Genomic DNA, 26847 nt, shown 5'->3' with positions numbered 1-26847 from the left:
TTATATAATTAGGATGAAGGGATCAGGACCGCTTCATATTTTGGCCTCCTGGAAGGTCAGATGGGAACACAAATATTCCTATCTGGATCAATCTGTACCATGGGCCCATGTAGTAACCACCATAATCATTTCTTAGGCTCGTAAATATCACACTTCAAAGGTAACCCCTGGGGGGAAAAAAAAAAGGTAACCCCTGGGGTGATTTTTAGTGACTTCCCATCCCTGTGGGCGTAATCGGCATTGTGAGCTTTCCACTGTCTTCTTTGTACTGTCTTCTGGTTTCCAGGTATCTGCTGAACACAAGCTGACCCTAGATTATTCACCTGGCAGCTCTGGGGGGCCTGAGCAACAACATGCAGCGCAGGTGTGTTCATGCTGCATCTTTAGCTCTCTCATATGCTACATCTGCTAATCTTAGCCAGGCGTTAGGAAAACAATCTGATTAGGGACATAATCCTGTGACCATCTGCTTGATTTATCACTCCCAGAAGGAATTTGCATTTTAAAAGAAGCGCTTCTGAAAGTAAATGAGTCTCCCGTTCTGTGGGTTACAGCGACTGCTCATTGCACAAATGTGGGGAATTGAAAAGCGTACAAATGTACAAGCTTAAGTTTTGCATTCTGAATATCTATATTAGGCCTTGAGCATGTCTAGTTTAGAAAGGTTTCCACGTGATTCTGAGGCCAGTCAGAGTTGCAAACTCCTGTCTATTGGTGAATTATTATGGAATATTGGAAGGTTTTCCTCTGCCTATTCTTGACTTAAACATCCATTCAGTTATACATTTCTGTGTAATAAAACACCCCAAGACCTAATGAATTAAACAAAAATGATTAAATATTTCTCATGGTTCTGTAGATTGCCTGGGCTCAGCTGCGTGGCTCTTCTGCTCCACAGAGCATTAGCTGGGTCGCTCTTTTGGCTGCATTCAGCTGATGTCTGGGGCTGGCTGGGTGATCTGAAACGTCTTCTCTCATGTCTGCAGGGCCTGTTCTCTTCCATGCAGCCTCTCCATGTGAATAGTTTGAGTTTTCGCAAAGCATGGTGGTCTCAGGATAATGAAATTTCTTACAGTGTTGCTAGCTTCAAGAGTGAAAGCAGAAGCGGCCAGGCTTCTTAAAGGCAAGGCTTAGAACAGATACGTCTATAATATGCCTCCTCAGGCTTAAGGGGATGTGACATAGATAGTACATTTTGATGGACAGAATGACAAGTGCATATAGGGAGGGAAGGAACAGGTAGTGTCATCTTTGGAGACTGCTTACCAGGACATCTTCCTACCAATTTGCTAAAGAACAGGAATCTGAAGCATAGCACCTACTTCTGAAGACTGTCAATCCTTACACTAAACAAAACAGCACAAAATGGACCAGATGAGCATCTGAGACTGTAAATGGCTGTCTGAAAGGGATTAGAGAACTAATGGGATTCCTCCCTCTGTTATATTCCTGGAAAAGAGGCTAACTGACCAACTCTAATTACAGTAAGTCCCCTGCATACGAACAAGTTCTGTTCCAAGAGCATGTTGGTAAGGCTAATTTGTTCGTAAGTCCAACAAAGTTAGCCTAGGTACCCAACTAACACAATCGGCTATATAGTACGGTACTGTAATAGGCTTATAATACTTTTCACACAAATAATACATAAAAGACAAATACACGCAAAAAATAAAACATTTTTAATCTTACAGTAGAGTACGTTGAAAAGTACAGTAATACAGTACAACAGCTGGCATACAGGGGCTGGCATCGAGTGAACAGGCAAGAAGAGTTACTGACTGGAGGGGGGAGAGGAGGTGGGAGGTGGTAGAGCTGAAGGATCGTCAGCGATAGGAGACGGAGGGCGAGCTGCAGTCTCACTCACGCCTGATGCTGATGGCACAGGTGCTGGTTCCTTGCTGGGTTCAATTCCATCTACCCTATTGAAAAACGATCCAGTGACGTCCAGGTAGTAGCTCTGTTTTTCTTGTCGTAGCTGACACATGGCACTGGATTGCGTGCTGAACGGCTGCTGCAGCTTTTGTATACCGTTCTACGTTTGGGTCCTGTGCCTCAAACACTAACAGTGCCTCCTCAAATACAGAACATCCCCTCGCCATTTCCTGCATCGTGAATCTCTTCGGTTCTTCAGTTACTTCTTCTTTCTCTTGTCTTCATCCTTTCTTGGCTCTTGGCGCTTCTTAGCAGTACCAGCTACATCACTGCTGCTTTTAGGCTTGCTTACAGTACTGTACAGTAAAGGACAACCACTTGTGGAGGAGGCACGCACGGGGCAATGTATGCCAGACACATGAACTAACTTATGTGACTGGACATGCGAACGCATTTGCATCTTTGAAAGTGCGAAACTTGAAAGTTCTTATGTAGGGGACTTGCCAGAGAGGAAACTCAGGCTAACACTCCACATTCGCTTCGCACTCCTCGAAAGCCCAAGGGAGTTTTGTGGGAGGATGGCACAATCAAATGGAAAGAGCATGGGTTTGAGCCTAGCAGAAAGGGTTTAGGCTCCTAGATCTGCTGGGTGAGACTTTTGGTGGGTTAATTTCCTGAGCCTCAGATCTGTCTTCAGAACGGTGCACACGGTACCTTCTCTTAGGCTTTTTGTGAAAACTCAAGGTGGTGATATATACAGGCGCCAACTGAACTGTTTAGCAAGTGTTGTATCTCCTGTACTAAGCAACATTTCTCATTCTTAAGAGACCTAACATTGTGGAGGTATTTATAGTCACAGGGAAAAGAAAACACTTACGGGAGAAGGAAGGAGAGAGAGCAAGCAGCTAAATGGATATTTAATGAGCAAGTGTGTATAATTTAAAATGTAGAGGTTCATTTGTTGGGTGAGTCACCAAAAAGAATTTCTCTGATATTGATAAGCATTGTGTGTAGTTTCATTCATTTTCCAGAACAGTGATTCACTCTCCCTTGGAACAGTCATATCTGCTGGGAAGTTTAAGGAGGGAACCTTGTGAAAGCATCAGTGCTCTAAGCCAGGTGGGCTGTGGAGGTAGAATCTGAAGAAACCAGAGGAGAGAAGAAAGGAAGAATGGATTACAAAAGATGGGCAAGATGCCCGGAATTTCGTACCTACGTCATCTCTTTTGTAGTAAAGGGGAAATTCCAGGATGCATCGCTACCCCAGATACTCCAGTGCACCCTTTACCTATTGGAACAAGGACGGCATTGTTTCACAAAACACCCCTTGATCCAGCTTAGAACACCCGTTTTCCTTGCTTCTGTCTAGAATGATGTAATGATACTCTGCTTTCAAACCCATAGCCCGGTAATTAATAGGAAAGAAGAATACCAATGATCTGGTCTCTAAGGGGCCGTAAATAGAAATCAGAAGGGCTTTTTCCATTTTCAAGATTTCATTCTTGGGATTAAGAGAAAACTTACAGGGCAGGAAGGAAGAGAGCTAAAATGAGGTAATGTGTACTGTGCAGTGGCTGCTATGCTGGCTATCCGATCATGTTTCTCTCATTGTATATTTTTACAACATTGCAATAGCAGCACTATTAGTCCTAGTTTATGGCTGAGTAAATTAAGGCTAAGAGTAGATAAATCCAGTAAAGATGAATTCAGAGTCCAAAGTGTTCAATCAGAGCCTTGTTATGTAAGAGTAAGATGAAAAATCAAGGAAGAAGATGTGTCACGCATCTTTTTGCCTCAAACAGAAAGACATCCTAGAAATATCACTAGATAAAGCTGCCTGTTTCAGAACGTGACAGAAAATATTGACAAAGAATTTTAGAAAGATATGGAGAATCTGAATGATTCAAATAGGTTTGACTTAATATATGCAAGGAGCCTACAAACAGATAATACTAACCATTCTATCCATCCAGTATCAGTTGTAAAAACCCAGTACATATTTTGTCACAATAAAAAAAATACTACTTTAAAATTTTCCAAAAATAGAGATTTTTGAAGTTGCAATGTTCTGACCATAATTCAGTAAATCTGAGAATCAAGGACCAAAAGTTCATATGCCCAACAAATAGAAAACCAAAGCAAATATATATATTTTAAAAGTTTAACCACTGGAAAAGTATAGAATACTGTTCATTATAAGTCCAGGAGCAAAGAAGTAAAAATAGAAATTAAATCTTATCTAGGAATACATGAAAAGATGACTACTTGTTACCAAACCCATTGAATATAAACATACAATTAGAGGGAAATGTATATCCTAACATGTTTTAATTATTTCATTGAGAATAAATGAATAATTTCAATTAAGAGTCCAGAAAAAGACAGGTAAATCATGAGGGAGTACATGGGAACTGACAAATGCAAAAGGAAAAATTCACGATATAGAAAACAATACGGCAGAAAAGACAAAGAGGAGCAAAATCTGGTTCTTTGAAAAGACCAGTGAATGAGATTGAGGTTAATCGTGGTGAGCCTGCTGAATGGAAAAACGACATTCATTTCCCTTGCTCCAGGGCACAGGGTGGAAAAGTGGAAAATCTATAATTAAAACTGAGCCTGTCGGGCTTCCCTGGCGGCGCAGTGGTTAAGAATCCACCTGCCAATGCAGGGGACACGGGTTTGATCCCTGTTCCGGGAAGATCCCACATGCTGCGGAGCAACTAAGCCCGTGCGCCACAACTACTGAGCCTGCGCTCTAGAGCCCGCGAGCCACAGCTACTGAGCCTGCGTGCCACAACTACTGAAGCCTGCGCACCTAGAGCCCATGCTCCGCAACAAGAGAAGCCACCACAATGAGAAGCCCGTGCACCGCAACGAAGAGTAGACCCTGCTCACCACAGCTAGAGAAAGCCTGCATGCAGTGACGAAGATCCAATGCAGCCAAAAAAATAAAAACAAAAACAAAAACCTGCCTGTCTGCATCCAGAGCCCTGTCTAACATATCATCCACTATGAAAAGGATCAAGAAAATAGGACATTAATAAACTGACTTGAAGATGGTAAATAAAGGTTTTTCAACATTTCCAAGATACACGGGCTGTAAGAAGTTCAGATAGCCTACATCCTTATTCCTTTCCCTTCATGGTCACAGAGCAAGTCATGCTTGGTTAACATCAAGCTATAGCTGGTGCCCAATGACTTTCCCATTTTCAGAACACTTCTGCAATTTTTCCGTCAATGTTGAATATATGAGATCCAGGGAAAGGTGAGGAAACTGACACTAAGAGAACTAAAATGGCCAGGCCAAGAGGAGAAGTCAGAATTGGACCTCAGGGGCTTTTCTGAACTTGGTTCATGTATCAGTCACACTTTTATATAGGTTATATCGGAGTAGATTTTATGATCCCCATTTTGCCAGTGACAATACTAGGGCACAGAGAGGTTCAACAACCTGCCCAAGGCCACACAGCCAGTAAGGAGCAGCATCTGACTCCAGGCTGCCTGACTCTGGAGCCCACGCTTGCAAGCGCCTCACTGAGCCACTTCCTAACCCCTGCTGAGTGACTTCGGCTCTCTTGGTGTGTTCCCCTCCTCCGCATTGACTCCTGTGATGGTCCTTCACGTTTCCTGGCTGGCCCAGAATCTGTGATACGGTGTTATAAACTGATTAGGCCAGGAGGGGTGCAGCCGTGTGAAAAGAAAACACACAGCTGCACTGTTCTTTCCTTCAGCTGATCTTTCTCCTGTTACATAAATGGAATGTTATACAAATGTTTCCGCCATGAGTTTCCTTTCAAAGGATGAATAAAAGAATGAGGCGTTTTGTTTTCCTTTGTTCCCTGGTAGCACCTATGTTAAGAATTTGTGCTTAAAACATGACTCACTAATTCTTGGAGCAAAGCACAAGGAAGTGAACAGATCTAATGCTTCTGCGAGGTGTAGGCTTGAGCTTGTGTGGGAAAAAATCAACTGGAAGCGCTTAGGCAAAGTTTCATTCAAAAACAACAATTCTCCCATCCCAACATGACTGTCGCGTTCAAGTAGCCCTGTTTGCTTTCTTGTATCATGGTCAAATATTTCAGGCAAGTGATGTCTAGTTCCTTTGCATGTGGGTGTGTGCCGAATTGTTCGAGTTTATAATTATTAACTGAATCATTGCTTTGTTGTTCGATAGGCAGTTTGGATTTGGGAATAGTTATTTACAGAACAAAAGTGGGAGGGACGTGGTTTAAATACAGCGCAGGGTGAAGAAGCTTGAAAAGTACCGAATTTCTGTGGACGTAAGTCCAATAAGCTTTCAACTCAGCCCGATGCATTTGAATTCCCTGAGCCTGTGTATGCTGTGGGCAGAACATTTCCTGCTGGAGGAGTGAGGTCTGAATCTTAGCACACAGAAAGACATTCTCAGAATCTGCTTTCTAGAAAGTGACAGACATGGGCAACCTCCACTTCCCACCCCCTCCAGCCCCGGGAATTTGATTGCCTGGAATGTTCTCATTACAATTCCTTGGCTCCAGGGAGCTGCGTGAATGTCGGTGAGTCAGCTCGCTAGCTACTGAGGATCCAAAGCAGGCTGCCTGGGTGCCCAGGATGTTTTCTTTGGAAGAAACCCTCTTCCTTGAATTTCTTTTCTTCGCAGGAGATGATGAGTGGGAAGTCACTTTGGGTGTGACTGTTGATCTCTCTTCTTTCCTATTCATTGCTCAGTACCTTCAAAAACATAAGTCCTGGGGCAAAGAGGAATTTGGAGGATCAACTAGAAGAACACTCCAGAGACCATCTTTTCTGATGGTTGACAAAATTTCTCCCAATAGCCTCTGCTTGTCTATCCATCAGATCCCAAAGTGTGTTAGCGAACGTGTAATGTTTCCTCCCGAAAACTGTGGCAGAGACAGAAAAATCAGGGCTATCACCAAGTTTTCCCTCATTATCAAAATGATATCACTCCTGGATAACTTAGCACCCCTCCCTCTGATCCAGGCTCGAAAGTACCATCACCTGTATTTCCACGATTGCTGGTACTGCTACAACCACCATTATTGAACCCTGACGCGCACCCCGTGCATCACTGCCGTACCTCCACCATCACTGCCACTATCCCCACCATCGGCACCACCACCACCAGTAACTCATCCACCCAAAACTACATCTTAGCTGCTCCACATTCACCACTACCGCTAACAATGGCACCATCATCACTACCTTCATTTAATTCAGCAGTTTTCAATTGAGCAGTTATTGAAATAGTTATTAACTGAGTACGGCCTGGCACTCTACTAGGCCCTAGAGATATCAAGAATACTATACCATGATTCCTGCCCTGGAGGACAACAGTCTATTAGAGGAACTTAGAAAATTATATAAATGGCAATTATGCAAGATATAAGGAAATGCATGCTGTAGGAGAGATATAAATAAGATGCTGGGTTTACTTAAGGAGTAGGGTAGAGAGTATAGTAATTCAGGAGGATCAGCTTAAATGTCACTTTTTCTGGGGAGCTGGAAGCTGGGAATGATTTTAACTCCAAGTAACACAATAGCCAAGCTAGAATAATTAAGATATAATTATTGCACGTGGCAAGATGTCTAGTGCTGGCTCAGTGGCTCAAGAATATCAGGGCTCTAGGCCACCACTGATGTAATTCCCCTTCCTTTTCATTCATGGCTGCAAAATGGTGGTCTCCTGTGGCCAACTGAAGTCAAAGTCAGCAAATGAGGGGAGGCAGAGCGGAGGGAGACCTCCCCTCTTAAGCCTATCTACTTTGACAAGGTAGAGAAAACATCTCCCATAAGACTAGCAAAGGCCCTTCAACGTGTCTTTGGTTAGAATTGAGTCATATGGCTACCCCTCGCTGCACGGGAGGCCTGGGCTAATGACCTAGCATTTGCAGCCCGTCTAGTTAAGGCAAAAAGGAAAAGGAAGAAATGGACTGAAATCGTTGGTTGTTACGAAGCCAAATGACATGCTGCAAAAGAGAAACCTACAGTTCTGCCCAAGGAAGCCTTCTGTGATCCTCTAGAAGGTTCTGGTGTTCTTCTTATAACACCCTGCACCACTGCTTGACAATTTCTCTGATAAATCACACCCAAATAATGACAAAAATTATAATAAAAATTTGCTTAAATATTTGTTTAACTTCTGTCTACCCATTAGATTTTAAGATCTAGGAGAATGGGGTCAAAGTCTGTATTGTTCATCATGGTCTCTTCAGCACCTAGCACAGGGCTTGACATGTAGGAGACAATCAACACTATTAAATGAATACATATAAGAATGAATGAGTAAAGCACAGTCCTTGAGATCTGTTGAGATTGATGAAGAGGACTTCAACAATGGTAAATATTGAGATGTATGTGTATGTATGTATGTACACATGTATGGGGCATATATATATATATGAATGCATGCGTATTATATTCTGGTATTTTATTTCTACAATGGTATTCAAAGCATGCTTAGAGTTTTTGTTTTGTACTCAGGCTTTATGCTAAAAATTACTTTGTGCTTTCTGTGTTTTATTTCTATAGTGTTTCACGTCACATGATAGGGAGTGAAAAAGCAAAAGGAGTTCAAGGTTAATTTTCTGAAAAAGGGTTTGAAAAATGGCAAAGAATTACACAATCTTATTTATAAGCAAGAACTTCCACTCTAAATGACCTTCCTCTTCTTCCTCCTCCTTCTTTTTCTTCTTTGGGTTGATTATTGCTAATGATAAGGGAAATAGATAATGTAGCCTTGGGCCTCTTTCAAATATGACAAAATTATTCTCGATTTTAATGTGTAAACCTCCATAATCAATTGCAAATTATAAGCAGCAGGCAGAGTTTGGTTAAAGAGAAAAGCTTAGAATAACAGATAACAATCTACACTTGCTTTTTTAGGAGCATCTGAGGAGGAGAAATCATCTTTATTATAAATATTAATTACAATGTTTATCATGAAGAATAAGCAATGATGATTCTCTTTTACATTTTGTGAAACAGGCTGTTCGATATGGGGTCATTTGAAGGCCTCTCTGTTCAGGGCATGATTGTGCACACGCATTCCTGGACTTCTAGCATGATAACACCGTTTCCTCCTATTACCATTATCCCGAGACTATTCTATTGCCCACGCCTTGCCAGCTCCACACATTCATTTACCACAAGATACATAAAGGCATCACACGCTTGAAATACTCCTTAAGCCTGTCTTGCACCACTTAGTATCAATGAAAACTTCTTGTCCATAAACTTTTAAAACTCTGATTGAGGAGAGAGGAGGAATTTTTTTTTTTTTTTCTGCGGTACGCGGGCCTCTCACTGCTGTGGCCTCTCCCGTTGCGGAGCACAGGCTCCGGACGCGCAGGCTCAGCGGCCATGGCTCACGGGCCCAGCCGCTCAGTGGCATGTGGGATCTTCCCGGACCGGGGCACGAACCCGTGTCCCCTGCATCGGCAGGCGGACTCTCAACCACTGCGCCACCAGGGACGCCCGAGAAGATGAATTTTGTCATGGGATTTCCTTCGGGAACTTGGCCTTACTTTGGCCATACAGCTATGTTCAAATTACCTCCAAAACTTAGTAGCTTACAAAGTAGCCATTTTATGATATCTATTTTGTGCAGCTGGAATTGAGGAGAGCTTGTCTGCTCACGTCTGCTCAAAGCAGCACTGACTGAGACTGAGGTCACTCAGTGTGGATAGGTCCGGTGTTTTGGAAGGATGGTTGAAACAGCTGGAGGCTGGCTGGGCATTATTTCTACTTGCATCTACTGCACAAGGCTGGCTTGGGCTTCCTGACAGCATGGCAGCTGGGATTTGAGAGAGAGTGTTCTAAGAAAAAGCATCCTCACAGCATACATTCTAAGAAGCCCAGACAAGCTGCAAGGCTCCTTATCGTCTTGCCTTGGAAATCCCAGAAATTTCCTTCCCAGTAATGTACTTCTGCTGTACTCTATTGGTCAATCAAGTCATCACGGCCAGCCCATGTTCAGGGCAGACTTCCCCTCTCAATGGGAGAAGTAGCAAAGGATTTGTAGCTATCATTAATCTACCATAGAAGGAATATCAAGAGCGAAGTCAGGACATGAGGAAGAAAAGGGAGCCTTTTTTTTTCAGAGAATTGAATCATATAGTTTGGATAGATTATAAAGTACCTGGGAGTTAAATCTGGGAAGGTAAAATGGCAGGCCTAGAAGGGCAAGGCTGAGAACTTCGTACTTAACAGACTGGGCGATGGGGAGTTGATGAAACAATGTGAGAAAAGGAGTGTCCAGGTCAGAAAAAAATGTGGGTATTGGTGAGAAGAGCTGAGTGGGGCAATGAGGAACAGAGTGAGCTGGGAGACACTGGGATTAACTCACTCAAGGGGAGGCAACTGGAGAAGTCTTGGGGGACATGTAGCCCAGGTCTGAACCAAGTGTTACTGGAATATGTGGGAAGGAGAGGGTCCAGGACTCCCAGCTGACGGCCTCAGCTGAGATCAGTCATTGCCCAGGACCTACCTGTTCATCACGTGGATGAACTGTCTTGAAAGTGGATCCTTCAGCCTTAGCTGAGCCACCCCAGCTGATGCCACGTGGAGCAGAGGCAAGTTGTCCTCACTAAGCCTTGCCCAAGTTGGAGATTCATGAGTAAAATAAATCACTGTTGTTTTAAGTCACCAGCTTTGAGGTGGTTGTTATATGGGGGTAGGTAATTGGGACAAACCCTGTGGCAATGACACGTCTATGTCACAGCCTCCAATAGAACTTTTTTAGTAATAACACTGATGTCTTGACTTTCAGATGCAGCTTTGAAATTTTTGTTTTGATCAGTCAGTTGTTTCTAAACTCAAGGTGGAAACTCAGCCTGCACATGTACCACAGACTATCAGAATAGTGGTTGAAGACACACAGTTGTGAACAATCTTTGAAAAAACAGAGTAGTGTTGGGGTCCTGGGATAATGGCAATTCTCTTTTCATAGGAGGAGCCTTCACAGAAGAAACAAAAGAACTTTAACAAATACCCAACTGGGGAAAATGGCCATAAAACCTTGAAAGCATTTTCAAATTCATCACTCGTTTATCTGTCTGTCTGCCCTATCTGTCCCCATCCACCCATCCATCCATTTATTACTAGCTCCTCTCGTAACAGAAAATCTAGGAATAAGCCTGACCAGTGAGCGTTTCATGGGATATGGGAAGAAGGAGAAAGTTCTCTTACTTGTAGAGTTCTGAAAATTAGTGAATGATGGATTTACTTTGGATAATATGGATAAGAAAGTTCAAAGGCTTTTGTCAAATGCATAGGCAGACCTAGAAAAGGTGTTGGGACCAACCAAGACAATAATGTCAAATGAGCCAGAAAATTAAAAAAAAAAAAAAAAAAAAGGACGATTAGGTCTTAGAAGGGTGGCATAGGCTAATATACCACCAAGAATCCATCCAGTAAGCACTTATTGAGTGCTACTAAGTACCAGCAGCATACTATGGGTGGACTGAGGGTTCAATAGTGAATAAGAGACGCTAATATACTGCCTGAATGGAGCTGATATTCAAAACGGAAAACAGATAACATATGCATAAACTGACAAAAATTAATAAGATCATTTAGAGTGTTGAGAGTTCTTCAGATAATAAAACAGGGTGATTGATAAAACAGGACTGAGCAGGCAATACTGGGGAAGATCCCTCTGAGGAAAATACATTTGAGCTGAGATCCAAATTACAAGTATAAACAAGGAAGGTAAAGAACTGGTAGGTGAGCATACCAGGCAGCAGCCTCAGCACATGCAAAGGCCCTGGGCAAATACCTTTCACAGGCTAGTGCCCACAGGTAGCTTCAGGTGATGGGAGGATTGTGCAAATTCATTTAAAGGGACAGTGGCAGAGGAAGCCAGTTCAACTGGTCATTTATTTGTCTGTCCATCCATCATCAGGTTGGTTACCCTCCACATACCAGGAACTGTGAGAGGCATGGGGGCTGCAGAGATGAAAATATTAACAGTTTCTGTCAAGGGCGTCATCATCGATTCCCACAATCACTCTCTGAGATGAACTGGCACGTGACTGAACGCTTGCTTTACTGATAGGGAAACTGAAACACAGAGTTTAATGACTTAACCTGACACCACCCAAGGGGTTAGTGGCAGGGCTTAAGCATTTTATCTTCCTTCCTTAATCAGGGAAAGCATGATGCATGACTTTTTTTTTTCAAACACTCTTCCTCAGTGGGGTAACAGTTAGTGTTTATCTACTGCTAATGCTTGTCATTTTGGGTTTCTTTAATTAGAGTATTTTAAATTAGTGTTGTTTTAATTTTACTTATCTCCTGAGACACTCTAGAGGACGAACAGCAAACGAAATAATGCATATGAAAGCACTTTGTAACCTATAAGCCACGATACAGATGTGAGTTATATATAGTTTTTATTTGAGCATATGGCTCCGTGCATTAGCACTGCTTCCTCCTCAGGGACCTCCTCAGGGAAATTCAGAGGAAAATAGACTTCTGGATATGCATGCTTTAAAGACATTTTCTAGTTTCTTTAAAAAGGTGACTGTGGGTTCTGAAATTGACCCACAGTAGATGCTTAATAAATATTTGTTGAATGAATAGGTGTGATGGAATATGCAAGAGACATGGATACCATGTGGTGGGTTTCATTCAATGTGGCCACTTACTGTGGAAGAGGGGCTGATTTGGGAGTACACTGTCACGCTAAGGAAACTCTCTGATTACTTTACATTTTTGTAGAGAGAGTCCTATGAGCCACCTTAGGAACGGCAAGCATATGTCTCAGGGAAGGAGGATAATTCTTTTAAAAGAAGGAAATAAAATTATCTGGGGGTAGATTACACACTGCTTTCAAAGTATTATTAATCGTTTTATTTATTATTTTAACAGTTGGGTTTAAAACTGTTGGGGTGACATAATATGACGTGTACTTTTGTTCCGTCAGCTGAGCAGGTGATCCTTTACATTGAAAGCCACGACCTCCTGCCTTAACCTAGAAACTACTCCACGGTTGATGGCTTCGGCTTTGGAGACAGGCTGACTCTGAGTTCAAATCCAGGCTCTGTCTTTTAGAACTGTGTGACCTTGGGCTAGTTTCCTAAATGCTCTTTGCCTAAATTTCTTGTTTTTTTTTTTAATGGGGATAATAAATAGTAGCTACCTCACAGGATCGATGGAAAGATTAAATTAATTAATACATGTAAAGTAGTTAGAACAACACTAAATAAATGCTCAAGAAATGTTAACTGTATGTGTTTACTGGCTCGAGTCTACTGTTGGATTACAAAAGCTGAAGAAGAAAGGCTCCATCCTAACTCATTTGTGGACCCCTTAGTGCTAGGACCAGTGGATCCAGTAAGGTGCTGGCATGGGCACAATATTCGGTGGGAAGAGGGTGGGCAATATAAATTACCAAGGTAAATACGACTTTAATGCATGATTTTAAAAAATCAAAATTAGTGCAAACATTCCACAGTGAACATAATATCAATGTTTAAAATAAAGACAGGATCAGTAAACTGAAGTTAATTAAAAATTATTTAAGATCATTACTTGGTCAAGGGAAATTGTCAAACATAGGAATTCTCCCAGCTGAAAATGAGATAAGGAACTGTTTCTAAAATGTTATTGATGAGTATGCTTCCAATAAAACCAGGAAGGTAAAATTATAATAAATTCAGTTTGGGGTATACATAAAACATTTAAACATAAAATAATGTGAGTTTTAACACTTCTGTATTTTGATTTTTCAGCCATTCTAGTGTTCTGGAAAAAATCAGCAATTAAAAACTTATGCTAAAATTCCTTTGCCCTCAAGCTCCAACACAGCTTGGTCTGGCTTTGATCTTCCTAGTGTCTGGCTCAGGTTCTAGTACGTAAAAGGGATTCAGTTCATGTTTGTGGAAGGAATTGGGAGCACTACCAGGGCAAGGCAACAGTGTATCTGTCTTTTGAACCTCTTCTTTTCAGTGCCTAATACAGTGACTGGTACCCAGAGGGGCTTAAAAAATGTTAGCTGAATGTTAAATAAAAACAATTGGATTTCAGATCCACAGACATAGAAAACAAACTTATGGTTACCAAAGGGGGGAGCCAGAAGGGAAGCGATAAATTAGGAGCTAGGAATTAACATACACACACTACCATATATAAAATAAACAACAAGGACCTACTGTATAGCGCAGGGAACTATAGTCAAAATCTTGTAATAACCTATAATGGAAAAGAATCTGAAAAAGAATATCTATATAATCTATATGTATATATGAATCACTTTTCTGTACACCTGAAACTAACACAACATTGTAAATCAACTATACTTAAATTTTAAAATAAATTAAAAAATTGGAAACAAATACTCACATAGGAATAAAAAAAAATGGATTTACTCCAGGTTGATTCAAAACTCAATTCCTATTATGTGATTGGATTCAGTAGACTGCGATGTTCAAAATGGATTTCAGAAGTCTGATCTATGAAGTCCTGTCCTGTGATGCCCCTACCTTGATGTGGGCCATGATGAGCCCTCCCCTCCACTGGAGATAGCACTAAGGGCACCCTGTAGTCCCAAAGAGACCAATGAGAAGAGTTTGCTAGCAAGTAACTGCACCACTTAAATCTCTGTCTGCTGCTTGCAGATCTGCTAGATTAATGGCTTTCAAATACTTCTGACCATTATCTTTATTAGCTATATTTTGTATGTCATGATCCAGTATACGCATATACATGTTAATATACATGATTAAAACAAGCGTCATTACATCGCTGAATTATGTAAGATGCATTCTTTGTTTAACTTTGATTCTATATCATTAAAAATCGATTTGTGATGACCTCAAAGTGGTTTCATGAACTACTGAAGGCCAAGACTCACAGTCTGAAAAACACTGTTAAACTAGACTCTGAAGTTTTTGGGGAGGTAGGAATTACCTGTCTCTGTCAACGCACCTGTATGGCCCCCAGAGCAGGGAAGGTGTCTGATAAGCCACACTGGCTGCAGGCTTTGACGCTAGTGTGTAGGCTTTGGAAGTAGATAATCAGGTTTGAGACCCAGCTTTGTCACTACCAAGCTATATGACCGTGGGCAAGTCACTTCACAGCCATGACACTCATTCTCTTCATCTGTAATAAGAATGATGACAACAACAGTAATAACAGCTAGCATTTGTTGAAGGCTCACAACGTATCAGGCTGCGTACAATGGGCTGATGACTGGAGCTTGACACAGGTGTTGTCGGGACCAAACGGGGTCGAGGTGTAGAGTACTCGCCACATACAAGGAACTTAGCCATTGCTGGGCCCTTTTTGTCCTTTGTGGATCCTCTGAGCCAGGACTCCCTACAAGAGTTAGAAGTGTGTTGCTAGCTCCTTTGGGTGTTTGGCACTTAGAGCTGGGATGAGTCCAGTGCTTTGAAGAGCACTGTGAGAATGCACTGCCAGCCACCTTCTCAGAGATCCATCTTCTAGGCTTCCTCCTGGCCCGCTTGCAACCCTTTGGTCTGCTTCGTGGCATTTGGGTCCAGCTGGCCCTTGTCCACCTTCCAGCCTTTCTGGGAAGGACAGTGGCAGTGTTGTTGAGGTCTAAGGCCCCCGGGAGGCACAGCTCATGTCCTCAGGCTACCTGTGGCGTTTCACTCCCAGGACATTCTGATGTTCTCCCCATCAGTCTCACCGACACATAAGACCAGAGAGAAAAGAGGGCTGGGCAAAGTGCCACTATAAATACGGACCACTGGGGATGGATGAATTGTGTGAATCGGTCTGTTCTGATCAAGTTTTCTGTAAAGAAAGCTGCATCTATGCTTGCTTGAAATGAGGTTCTCAAATTTCCCAGCTGTACTGGTCAACCTCATTGATATGGACTCAAGAGGGCCTCAGTCTTAGCATCTGAGAAGTCCTATCTTGCTTAGGAAAGAACCTGACAGCAAGATCAATTCTAACAGCAATACTCTCTAGATGTGTCTATTACCCTATCGTTACATATAACTCCCATTTATTGAAAAAACACCCTATTCCATTTGCTTGATATAGGCTATTTCAAATCTTCATAAGAACGCCTTGAACAGTGAATTATCATGCCCACTGTGCAAATTAAAAACCTGATATTGAGGAGTTAAGTAATTTCCTTCCAGTCATCCAGCTTATAAGGGTGGCATTTGAATCAGAGCCTAAGCCTGTCTGATTCTGAGGCCAGGTTCCTGTGCTCCCACATCACCTGTTCACAAGCTGTATTTTCATTAACGATCACAGTTCCCAGTACATTTATTGAATGTTTACTATGGGCCTGGTTCTTTTGTAATTACTTCACATGTTTTGCCAGTTACCCTTAATCCTCACAATAACTGTGGAAAAGACATCTTATGATCCCACTTTCCAGACGAGGACTCTGAAGAATAGCTACACTTAGTAAGATCATGTGCTGCTGTAAGTGGTGGATCTGGGATTTGAATCCAGGCTGTCTTCACTCTTCACCACTAACCTATGCTGCTTCATACTTATTTCTTTTGGATCTCACACGACGTATGAAAGAGAGTGAACATCACCACTCTGCAAGTAAGGGCACTAAGGGAATTTATTTGCCCAATATTATGGAGCTGTTAAGTGGAAGGCGGAGTCAGTCTTGGGTCTTCTGGCTGCTGGCTCAGTGCTTGCTCCGGTAGGTCAGGATATTGCTATCCATGTCACTGAGGCAAGCACGGTGATCCTTACCTACCCTGTGCGTTACACCTGAGTATGCTGCAAAGATGTACGGTAGCATCTGTGAGCTTCAGGACTTGAGTAGGCCATGGAGCTTGGGTTCAGATGGAAGATTCCTTTCCTGCTGGTGTGCTTTTCTAGTTCCTGTCATCTGACTGTCATAGCCTGGCTCCAGCGAAAATCCCTTGCCATTTCTCCTGCCTACTTGCAGCCATCATGTTTCCTCGGGGGCTTCCTGCTTTCAGAGTTCTCTCTCCAGTGTGGCAATGACCCGATTCTGACTTTTCTGGCTCATTGGAGATCTTATCTGTAATTCTTGCTGGTCATAGTCTAATAGGATAAACCTTGAAGAAACCTTCACCAGCACTTTTCAAAATTCCCACCTTCTACTTTATACACATAAAAGCACGAAGTGCATGAGTGAACGTTTGGCTACATCCTCTCCCCTGAAGTTCTCTAATCTGCTTATGAAAAATTTTGGTTCCCCAACAGCATTGTCTTTGGCAGCAGGTAGGATTTTATCTACTTCTTATGGCTCCTCCAAAAAGAATAGCATAAAGCTAGCTAGACTCATGATAAGCGGGAACAGAGACAAAAAGAGAGGTCAGAGGTGGATACTCAGTATTACAGGTCCCACATGATTTAGGCATTTTTATATATACCATCTCATTTAATTCTGACATCTCCTTGAAATAGACACAATTAAAATTATCCCCATGTTTAGAAAGGAGAAAACTAAAAGTTCAGAGGGAGAAACAAATTTAACCCAAAGTGCTTTCATCATGAAATCACTGTTTCTAGGAGTTTAACATGCATGTATGTATGTGTGTGTACATACCTGGGTGTGTGTCACACAAATACTTTTTTCTTAAGTTTTTACTGGTATAATGTTTTTTGACCTCATGAGTCTGCATAAAGCTTAGACAGTGGCTTTTTGTAATTATATTGTACATACTTGTTCACAGAATGAACGTATTTCCCACATTGACAACAGTCCAGTTTCAGATAATTTTATTCTTTTCAAATACATATACCTGAATGTGATACATTTGTATTGACTAAGACATCAATTTAAGGAAATTCATAAATTAATAAAATCCCCTATTGAACCATTTATCTTAGTATTGGCCTCGGAAGACAAGGCCCACATATTGAGACACACATATATGAATATATTAAATGCTATGAGTCTGTCACATGTTTACGTGTGACTGATCAATATTTGCCAAATCTGTCTGTTTCAATGCCATCAAATGCCATTAACTGTGCGCATGTGTCATTGAGAAGTGACAAGATATGAAATGTGATTTATGTTTCCAAATTAAGTAGAGGGCTGCTTAAATAACCTCTTTTAGCTTAGTATATGGTTCATTCACCACTTCTTCCTCCAACTTTTTTGTAACACAAGAGAGAAAACCTAACGTGTAAAAGCTTGGCCCCATGCATACCTTCTCTTTCCCACATTCTGTGTTCCATGTCAATCCTGCCCATGCTATCCAGGACCTCCCTCTATGAATATTTCCCCAATTTGGCCTCAGATAACCTCATTGCTGACTCAGATTTCTAGATACATACATTATATATTGAAAATGAGCTTCTTGTTCCATGGTCTCTAAGCCTTATATTAAAATGAGTATGTAAATAATAGTTGTTTACAATAAAAATAGCTTAAATTAAAAATTGAATTCTCATTGATTTTCTACTTCTAATCATCTAAATTGAAAGAGACATCCACTGTACTCTTCAGAATCTTGTGAAAATTCTATCTAAGAAAGCAAATACTTACTGAGCATCTAGTATGTGACAGGCACTATATTCTAAGCAGTGCAGTTAACATTTATGTACTGAAGCAGCAAAGGTTACCCGTCTTCTGTATGCAGTGTATCATATTAGATGCTGTGGGATATTAGAAAAGTGTAGGAAAAATGTTCCTTAATTTCAAGGGAAGTTTCAGTTAGTTACTCAGGAGAGACAAGATTTAATATAGACTAAGAAGTTATCATGATCATCACCAATTAGAATTGGTCCTGGAAAGTTCTTTGATAAGGGAACCTTAAACTGGCTTTGATAGGCAGAAGGCTGGAGAGGAGGCACAGAGGTAAGATGAATGTTGCCGGTGTGAAAGAGAATGGCCAGCTGAAACCCAAGGCCACTGGGAAGTGTTGAGAGATGGGTTATATAGATTTTGTGACACTGAGATCTTCTTAGAGCAGGATGGTGAAGTGGATATAGTTCAGGCTATAGAAACACACCAGTTTAAAGCCTGGCTCTACTACTCAATACCTAATAACTGAGCATCAGGAAACTGTTTAACCTCTTTAAGCCTCAAATGTCTAATCTGTAAAATGGAGATAATAATATTATCTACACCATGGCATTACTGTAAAGATGAAATGAGACAATCTATTACAAATTGATATGCCAATTTGGCTGTTTACAATTATTAGATTATTTTGGTAAACAATGGTTTACGACAATTAAAGATAGATGGGCGTTGTTAATCTACTCTTCAAGAATCTTACTTCTGTAAAGAATATTTTGACCAAAGCAAGTTTCAGGCTAAATTCTGTCACTTGTATAAATATTTATTATATTATCAAATAGGTCCCAAACAGCCATACATTCTGTTCCTGGATAGCTCCCTTCAAATACCAATGAACTACATCATGGTATATTTTCCTCATGTCTGTCTCCCCAGATAGAATGTCAATCCCATGGAGGCAGATGTTTTTGTGTATATTATTTATTACTGCATCCCCAATACCTAGAGGACTGCAAGGCACATAGTAGAGTAGTGTTCACTAAATATTAGGTAAAATCAATGAATAAATTAGTGAATAAATGAAATTATCACCCTCAAGGTACAGAATAAAGGTGACATAATACATGTATATTTATGTATATACTGATATATATAAAAGTAAACTGCAGATAAGATAGTTTGTAAAGCACCTGGAATATTTGTATACTTTTCTTCATCCTCTAACACAAATTCATTGGGCATGTCATTCTTCTCTACCACTTCTAGTACAAAGCTTGAACAAACTGGATGCCAGTTATATTAAATTAGATTAAATAGACATCCTTATGCATTTGTTTTCCTCATCCATAAATTGGAGATAATAATTCTCATTCTATTTACTTTCTTGGGCTGTTGTGACATTTGAAACAATGACTGTGACAAAAATGTTTGAAGTGCTATAACATAAGCCTATATTTGCAAAGTGAGAGCCATGAAATGTCTACATCAAAATCCTCTGGACTGTTTTGAAAACGTTGAATCATGGGACCCATCTCAAGATTTGCTAGTTCATAGCATGGCAAATATACTTGGACATTTGCATTTTAATGAAATCTCCAGGTGATTATTTTTCACTGTTTTATTTTTTTAAGACTTTATTTTTATGTTCATTTTTTTCCATCCCTACTCATTTCAAAAGCACACTTAAATTTTAAACGTTGCACTAACAGACAAGAAAAGAGGTGGTTAGTGACGATAGCAATGATGATGATGACAAGTTGAATGACAACAGTGAGTAGACCAAGAGTCTTATGGGAGAAAGAAAGGACATTGACTTTTTGCTCATTATTGTAAGCCTGGCACCTAGGGTAGTGACTGTCCCACAATCAGTGCTCAATAAATGGCTGTTGAATGAATGATGTTGATGGTTGTGATGCTGTCTTTCAAACTCTCTCTGTGACACCCAACCCAGAGAAGGTGGGACTTGCTCCTTGAGACAAAAGATGCAGGTCAAGCATGAGAATTTCTGTCTGTGTCTTTCCAAAAGGACGACCCAGACACTTTCACTTTCTTCCCCTCCCATTTAAACAATGTCTACAAGGTAGGAGAAGGTATATAAACGTATAGATTGTGTTTGCACACCCAGCTCTCAGTTGATAATGGTCACCTTTCCTGCCTTATGAAAACTGCCAGACTCTCTCTTGTCAAAGTTCTCTTTGTCCCCAGAATGCAATTCATTAACCCTTCCCTGAGCTGAGGAGGGTGCCCAGGTGCCTCACCCTATATTACTGACCTCTGGCTATCTCCTTCCAATCTTTTCCCACAGCAGTTCAGAAGGGGCAATGAGGAGTTCCTTGAAAATTTGTGCATAAAGCTAACTGCTTGAAGAGGTAGCTGATTGAAGGTAGGCTTTATTTATTTCATTACCCCATAAAAGAATCAAGTGATTCAAGAAATTGTTGTGGTTTACAAAAAGGAAGAAAAAAGAAAGGAAACAGGTATGAATGTGTTGATTATTAAAGAGACATTTCAGCCTCCCTTTCAACACACACACACACACACACACACACACACACACACACACACACACACGTTGCTGTCTGTCAACTTCCAGTGTATAGCAGCTGGAGAGGTCCTTGGGCTTGGCTTTAGGTAAAATTTCTAACTCATTACCCAAATGAGAGGTCTGTGAAGCCACCTGCTCTCTTGTTTTAAGTCTTCCCCAGCAGACAGCATTGGACCAGAGGGCAGAGAGGTGATTGGGAACAAAAGGGATAAATTCTGGGCCCTGGAGGTGGAATGGACTTCTTGATTGCTATTACCACCTGTCAAACCCACTGTTTTCCTGTTAGTTCAGATCATCAGGGCTTCCCATGTCTCTTATCTAAACAAACTTGGAAGATAACATGTTTCAAATGGGAGGAGAAAGTATACAGAACATCCCCAAATTGTTTGTGCGTCTATAACTTGCCAGGCATTCCTATCATGAGTTGTTAGCAGGGCCCTGGCCTTGTACTTCACAGAGTTGGGTAAGCCTGGCTCAATTCTCAATCTCATGGTCCACGGAAGTCTAATGTCCTTCCCTGATTTTTACTAATTCCCAGGGGCTTACCTTCTCATGGTCACCCTCCACCTGAAACTTCTTTCTGTTTTGCCCTAAGTCAAAGCGGTTATAGGAATTGCCTTTATCCATTTCTATAAAAATTACACTCACACTAAGAATATATAAATTTAGAACTCGCTCCTAAAGATCTGGAAATTCCAGGGAAGTTCACATAACTACACTTGCTGCCTTCTGCTATTCACTGGCCTCCTCTTTTTCCCCATCCAATCTTTGCTGCTTCTTCCTTCCAAGATTGGGCCTGTCGGCACCACATCTCCTTCTATAATGTGAAGAAGGAAGTTAGCTATCCACAGCTCCTGCCACCATGCAGTCGTATGGATGTCCAGAGCAGAAACACACTAATGTGAGTTCTCCATCCATCTCCTTGGAAGGCTGCCTTGCTTATCAACAATAGCATTATTGTCTTTGTTATGATTTACTTGTTTGCTTCCTACCCCTTGTGACAATGCTGAAAGTGAGATGAAATGACTGAATCCAAGGGGTGGAGCTATTTGTCCTAATGCATGCTACTGATAAATAACAGAACTAAGATTTGAATTCAACTCTTTTTGATTCTGAAGCCCATGTTGTTTCTATCTGCCAAATCACATCCAAGGCACAAGGAGGAGCCAGGGAGATGATGAGGAAAGATTTACTAGAGGTAAAAATTATGTTTCCCATCCTTGGCAGGACCTAACACCACTGACTAATAGACAAAGCAATGCAAGATGATATTTATAAAGAGGAGACATATATCTAAGATAGCTCTGTCTCTCTACCTTTCTGTATTAGTCTCGTACTGCTGCTATAACAAGTTACCACCAATTTAGTGGCTTAACATAATAAACATTTATTGTCTTAGAGTTCTGGGGGGTCAGACTTCCAAAATGGGTTTCACTGGGCTGAAATCAGGGTGTCAGAAAAATTGCATTTCTTCTGGAGACTCTACAGGAGCATCTGCTTCCTCGCTCTTTTCAGCCTTTAGTGGCTGCCTGCATTCCTGGGCTCCAGGAATCTTCCGTCTTCAAAGCTAGCAATCATATAGCTCCAACCACTGATCCTGTTGCCACATCGCCTCTGACTCCGACCCTCCTGTCTCCTTCTTATAAGGGTATCTATTGTGATTACAGTGGGCACATCTGGTTAACCCAGGACAATCTCCACATCTCAAAATCCTTAACTTAATCAAGTCTGCAAAGTCTTTTACCATGTAAGGGGACATACTCATACAGACCAGTGCTACAAAGGAAGTAAATGGTGATGTCTCGGGAGGTGGCCAAAGTTAGAGTGAGTAGTTAGGGAAAGTTTCTTGGAATTTCTACTAAGAAGAAGCCTAAAGGATGACAAAGTTCTAGAGGAAGGGTTTTCTGGGGATTATATGAGTGTATTAAAGGCATTTGGGGGGTGACAAAAACTCCCCTGTAGGAGGCAGGTCCACACAAATGAACAGGGCCATTCTCTGGTGCCACATGCCTCTCTGAGTTACGCTTCCCTCACAGAGGCACTGAGAAGCAAAATGATGAAGCCAGACATTTCTTACTGTCTAGCCTCCTGGCCCCTCATAAGCCCAGCAGATGAGGTACAACTTTAGGTTATTAGCAAAAGGGTATTTGTTTTCTATTGCTGTGTAACAAATTACCACAAACACAGCAGCTTAAAACAACATCAACTTATTCTGCACAGTTCTGTAGGTTAAGAGTTCAGGCAGAGCTCAACTGGCTTCTCTGCTCAGTATATCACAAGGATGAAATCAAGGTAGCAGCTGAGACTGTAATCTCCTGCAGAGCAAGGGGTCCCATTCAAGCTCATGTGGTTACTGGCAGAATTCAGCTGCCCTCGGAACGAGGCCCCCATTATGTTGCTGGGTGTGGTCCAGAAACCATTCCCAGTTCCTAGAGACCACTTCAGTTCCTTGCCATGTGGCTCCTTCCATAGGCCCTCTCACACTTTATCTCTGACTTCAGGAAGGACCTGGTCCCTTTAAGGGCTCACCTGATTAGGTCAGACCCACCTGGGTACCCTTCCTTTTGGTTAACTCAAAGTCCACTGATTAGTTACCTAATCACAAGAGTGGTACCCCATCCTATACAAGGTTCTGGCTGCACTTAAAGAGTAGGAGATTATAAAGGGCCCATATGTGATGGGGCAGGAATCTTGGAAGAATCTTAGAATCTTGCCTCCTACAACCAGTGAGTGTTCAGGCTGACCCGGAAGACTAGCCTCATGTTCATCGGGATGGTGAGATCAGGTTTTGCTGTATCGGTTTTCCTCAAGGTGAAGCCCTTTATGGACTGCCTGCTAGTGCTAGTTACACTAGGCATATGTGCTCATAAAGACTAACACTAAGTGTTTCCCATACGCTAGAAATCATCTTAAGAGCCCTAAATATATATATTAACTCATATACTCTTTACAACAACCCTATTAAAGTATTGAACATAGCTCTATTTTACAGACGAGAAAACTGAGAAAGTCATCTGAGGAAAGATAAGTAATTTACCCAAGTTCACATAATTAGTAAGTGGCAGCAGTAGGTTAACCCTGCAGCATATTGTTGTGGGATATTAGATCTCAGAGAAACTGCACAATCTCAAATTTTACTAAAACCCACCAAAGCGGCATCTCTAATAACTCCTTGGCACTAGTAACTAGTTATAGATGCTTTCAGTGATGAAAGCCCAAACAAGATGAAGTTGGAATAGCAAAATTACTCTTTCTGTATATGGAGAAAAGTTAATTTCCTTGCATTTTCTTGAATAAATCATTATACTATGTTTTTATACAACAACTCTCAGCCTCTTGAGTGTTTCTCAAACACTTCAGCAACTTTGCCACTAAAAGCAAATCAAGTTTTTGAGAACTCTCCTTTACTCAAAAATATTAGATGAGAGAGCAACAAACAAACAAAAAATAATATAAGAGCATTTATATGGGCCTCCAAAAATAAACTCTTTTTAGGCAGAATGGATGTACTTTTACTAAAATTACAATCACTCCATGAAACAGCAGGATTAAAAGGTTTTTCTACTGAGTTGAGTTCCAAGCTCTTAAAGACACATATTTCTGTTAAGATGCTACTCAAACTTCAGAAAGCGGTCATGTAATGATTTATCTTTAGCTAAGAGACAGAAGGAAATGATGTTCTTTCAAATTTTGGTTTAGTATCTGTTTATCTAACCACCAAATTGTGTTTTTTTTTTCTCACTGGAAAGAGAAAAGAGGTAGCTGATCTCATTAAATTATTAAAAGATAATTTTATTTAAATGAAGAGAGCAATGACTCACTTATTAATTACACATTCATGGCCAGAACCTACTTTCTCCTCTCTTTGATTTGGAATTTGCCAGTCTTCTGACCTTTTACTAGTCTACCACGGCACAATGGTTTACCACGTGCCTTTCATATTGTGCTACCAAATTTTGATCCGTACGTTAAATTTCTTTTCGTTTGTCTTAAAGATATCTTCTGCAACAGTGATGTCCTTCAGGAGAAAGCTGAGGTTACATGGTGTGAAGCTTTGCACAACAGTAAGAGGTAAGATGAATGGCATCGGATAAAGCCAGATCCCAAAGGAAAAGTTCATTTTCATTAGAACATACCAGAAATTTCACTGGCAAATTTATAAGACGCATGGTCAGGTCTACACAAACCTGTTTTTCCGAAGGATGACCAACTATCCATAAGGCAATAACCGTCAATGCTTTTTATGGACATTGTGAGACCCATATTACGGGTTATGGTGCTATAATTATTGACAGCTTATTTAGTGTTATTTTGTGTCCTGTATTATTACGATTTCCCTCAATAAAATCTTTTCTAATTTTTAAGTAGTAACTACTTATCCTAAGTTTCTGAAACTTGCTTAAAACAAAAAGCAAAAAACTTGTACTCACGTTTTAATTCCTTCAAGCATGATGCCAATATTTTACTATTCTTCCTTGGACCATGGTTTGTCTACCTGTAAAATAAAAGAATTGAGTTAGATTGTAGAGTCCATCTACAGAGCCTTTTGGAAATTGAGGGAGTACATTGTGAGTGGGGCCCCAAGTTTCCTACCCTCATTTTAATCAGAGCAGCCTGGCCTTATCTTTTTTATATTGCTGGCTTTTAGACTCTTTTACAATGTTTTCATTTGCAAGTAACAGAAAATTCCACTCACACTGGCTTAAGTATAAAAGATAATCTCTTTATTTACATAACTAAGAAGTCTATGGTCAGTTGGCTTCAGGTACAGCTTGATCAAGCAGGTTAACTGTATTTACCTTAGAGGTTCATTTCTTTGTGTTTCTCAGAGATCTGCCTCCTGTGCCATCTTTGGCCTCAGGCTAGAATTGCTAATGGCAGAAGCTGGGTTAGGGTCAATCCCATATAATATACATGGAGTAGGGGTGTTTTCTCCAAGAAAATTAAGGTGTATTTTATCAAGAAGGAGGCAAAGTAGAAATAACAGATGCCTACCTCAGGGTCCCTTTAAGATATTGTTTGAAAAAGGGTTTCCATTAAGAACAAGTTTGAAATCTCTAGAGAAGACCATTCCTAAGACCTCTCCAGATCTGCTTTTCTCTGATTCTACTTTTCTCTCATTTAACTCGGTGTCAAACTTCCCAGAATATTCTAGATCCACAGCTGATCTCATTAAAGCTCAGAATGGGTTAATAGCTTAAAGCAGAAACTGTTGAGTATTACTAATGATGTCTCATATGTTCTCGCAAAAGTCCTGGTAGCACATCCTACAATTTGCATTAACCCAGAGGCCAATGTGTAATTATTTAAATGAGAATTTTCTTCTTAAAAGAGGAGTGATTCCCTGAGGGCTGATACTCACAGCCGATTGCCATTTGGTGAGTGGAGCCGGTTATTGCCTTAAGTCAAAATTTAGTACAGGTATCACTGAAGGAAAAGAAAATCTTCTGCTTATTACGAAAGGACCTGGAAGGCCTGAGCATTCTGTCCACCCAAGCCTGGCTCCTGAAATAATCTCTCTCCTTGCCTGCTGGGCGATAAGCCAATGCCATCCTTATCACCATGACATCAAGTGGGGTTTAAGAGCTAATTCTACACTTGGGAGCTTGAAGACCCAGCACCAGGGGCAAGTGCTGTGAAATCAAACATCTGAACCACAGAGAAGGCAATCGATATGTATATACCAGGTATATGTGCTCTGTGTAAGGTTATAGTGAAGACAGCCAGGTCAGGGAGTCCAGGGAGCTACCTTTAAGAAATACTGCAAATTCGCTGTCTTCTTTCAAGACCCTAGGCCTTTCATTATGGTGTTACCTTTGTCTGTAAGCCTTCCTCTCCTTCGTTCATCCCCCAGGCCCCACTCAGAAGTCATCCTCTCTCAATAGGCCATCAATGGAGAGGACGGTTTCTTTCTAAAGATTCCTAGAGTAACTCCTAATGCAGCACTTACTGCTAATGGCTCCTTTGGTCTTCTGCTTCCCTCATTGGGGTA

The 26847-nt window shown here is 41.0% G+C and overlaps 1 protein-coding gene across 2 annotated transcripts in view; it reads right to left on the bottom strand.

Annotated features, from left to right (window-relative positions):
• Positions 1-26847, bottom strand: part of LOC109549456 (uncharacterized) — a 663670-nt gene that overhangs the window by 32572 nt on the left and 604251 nt on the right. For both annotated transcript variants that reach the window (XM_073794754.1, XM_073794753.1), the window contains one exon: positions 25286-25350. Coding sequence is in view for 1 of the 2 variants with exons in the window: in XM_073794753.1 (XP_073650854.1) it covers positions 25321-25350 (30 nt within the window). In the remaining variant the exon portion in view is untranslated. The remainder of the gene's footprint in view (positions 1-25285; positions 25351-26847) is intronic.

Source organism: Tursiops truncatus, chromosome 17 (genome assembly GCF_011762595.2).
Source record: "Tursiops truncatus isolate mTurTru1 chromosome 17, mTurTru1.mat.Y, whole genome shotgun sequence".
In the NCBI taxonomy this organism is placed as follows: domain Eukaryota; kingdom Metazoa; phylum Chordata; class Mammalia; order Artiodactyla; family Delphinidae; genus Tursiops; species Tursiops truncatus.
Note: the sequence above shows the minus strand (reverse complement) of the source record. Positions and strands in the feature narration are given on the sequence as shown.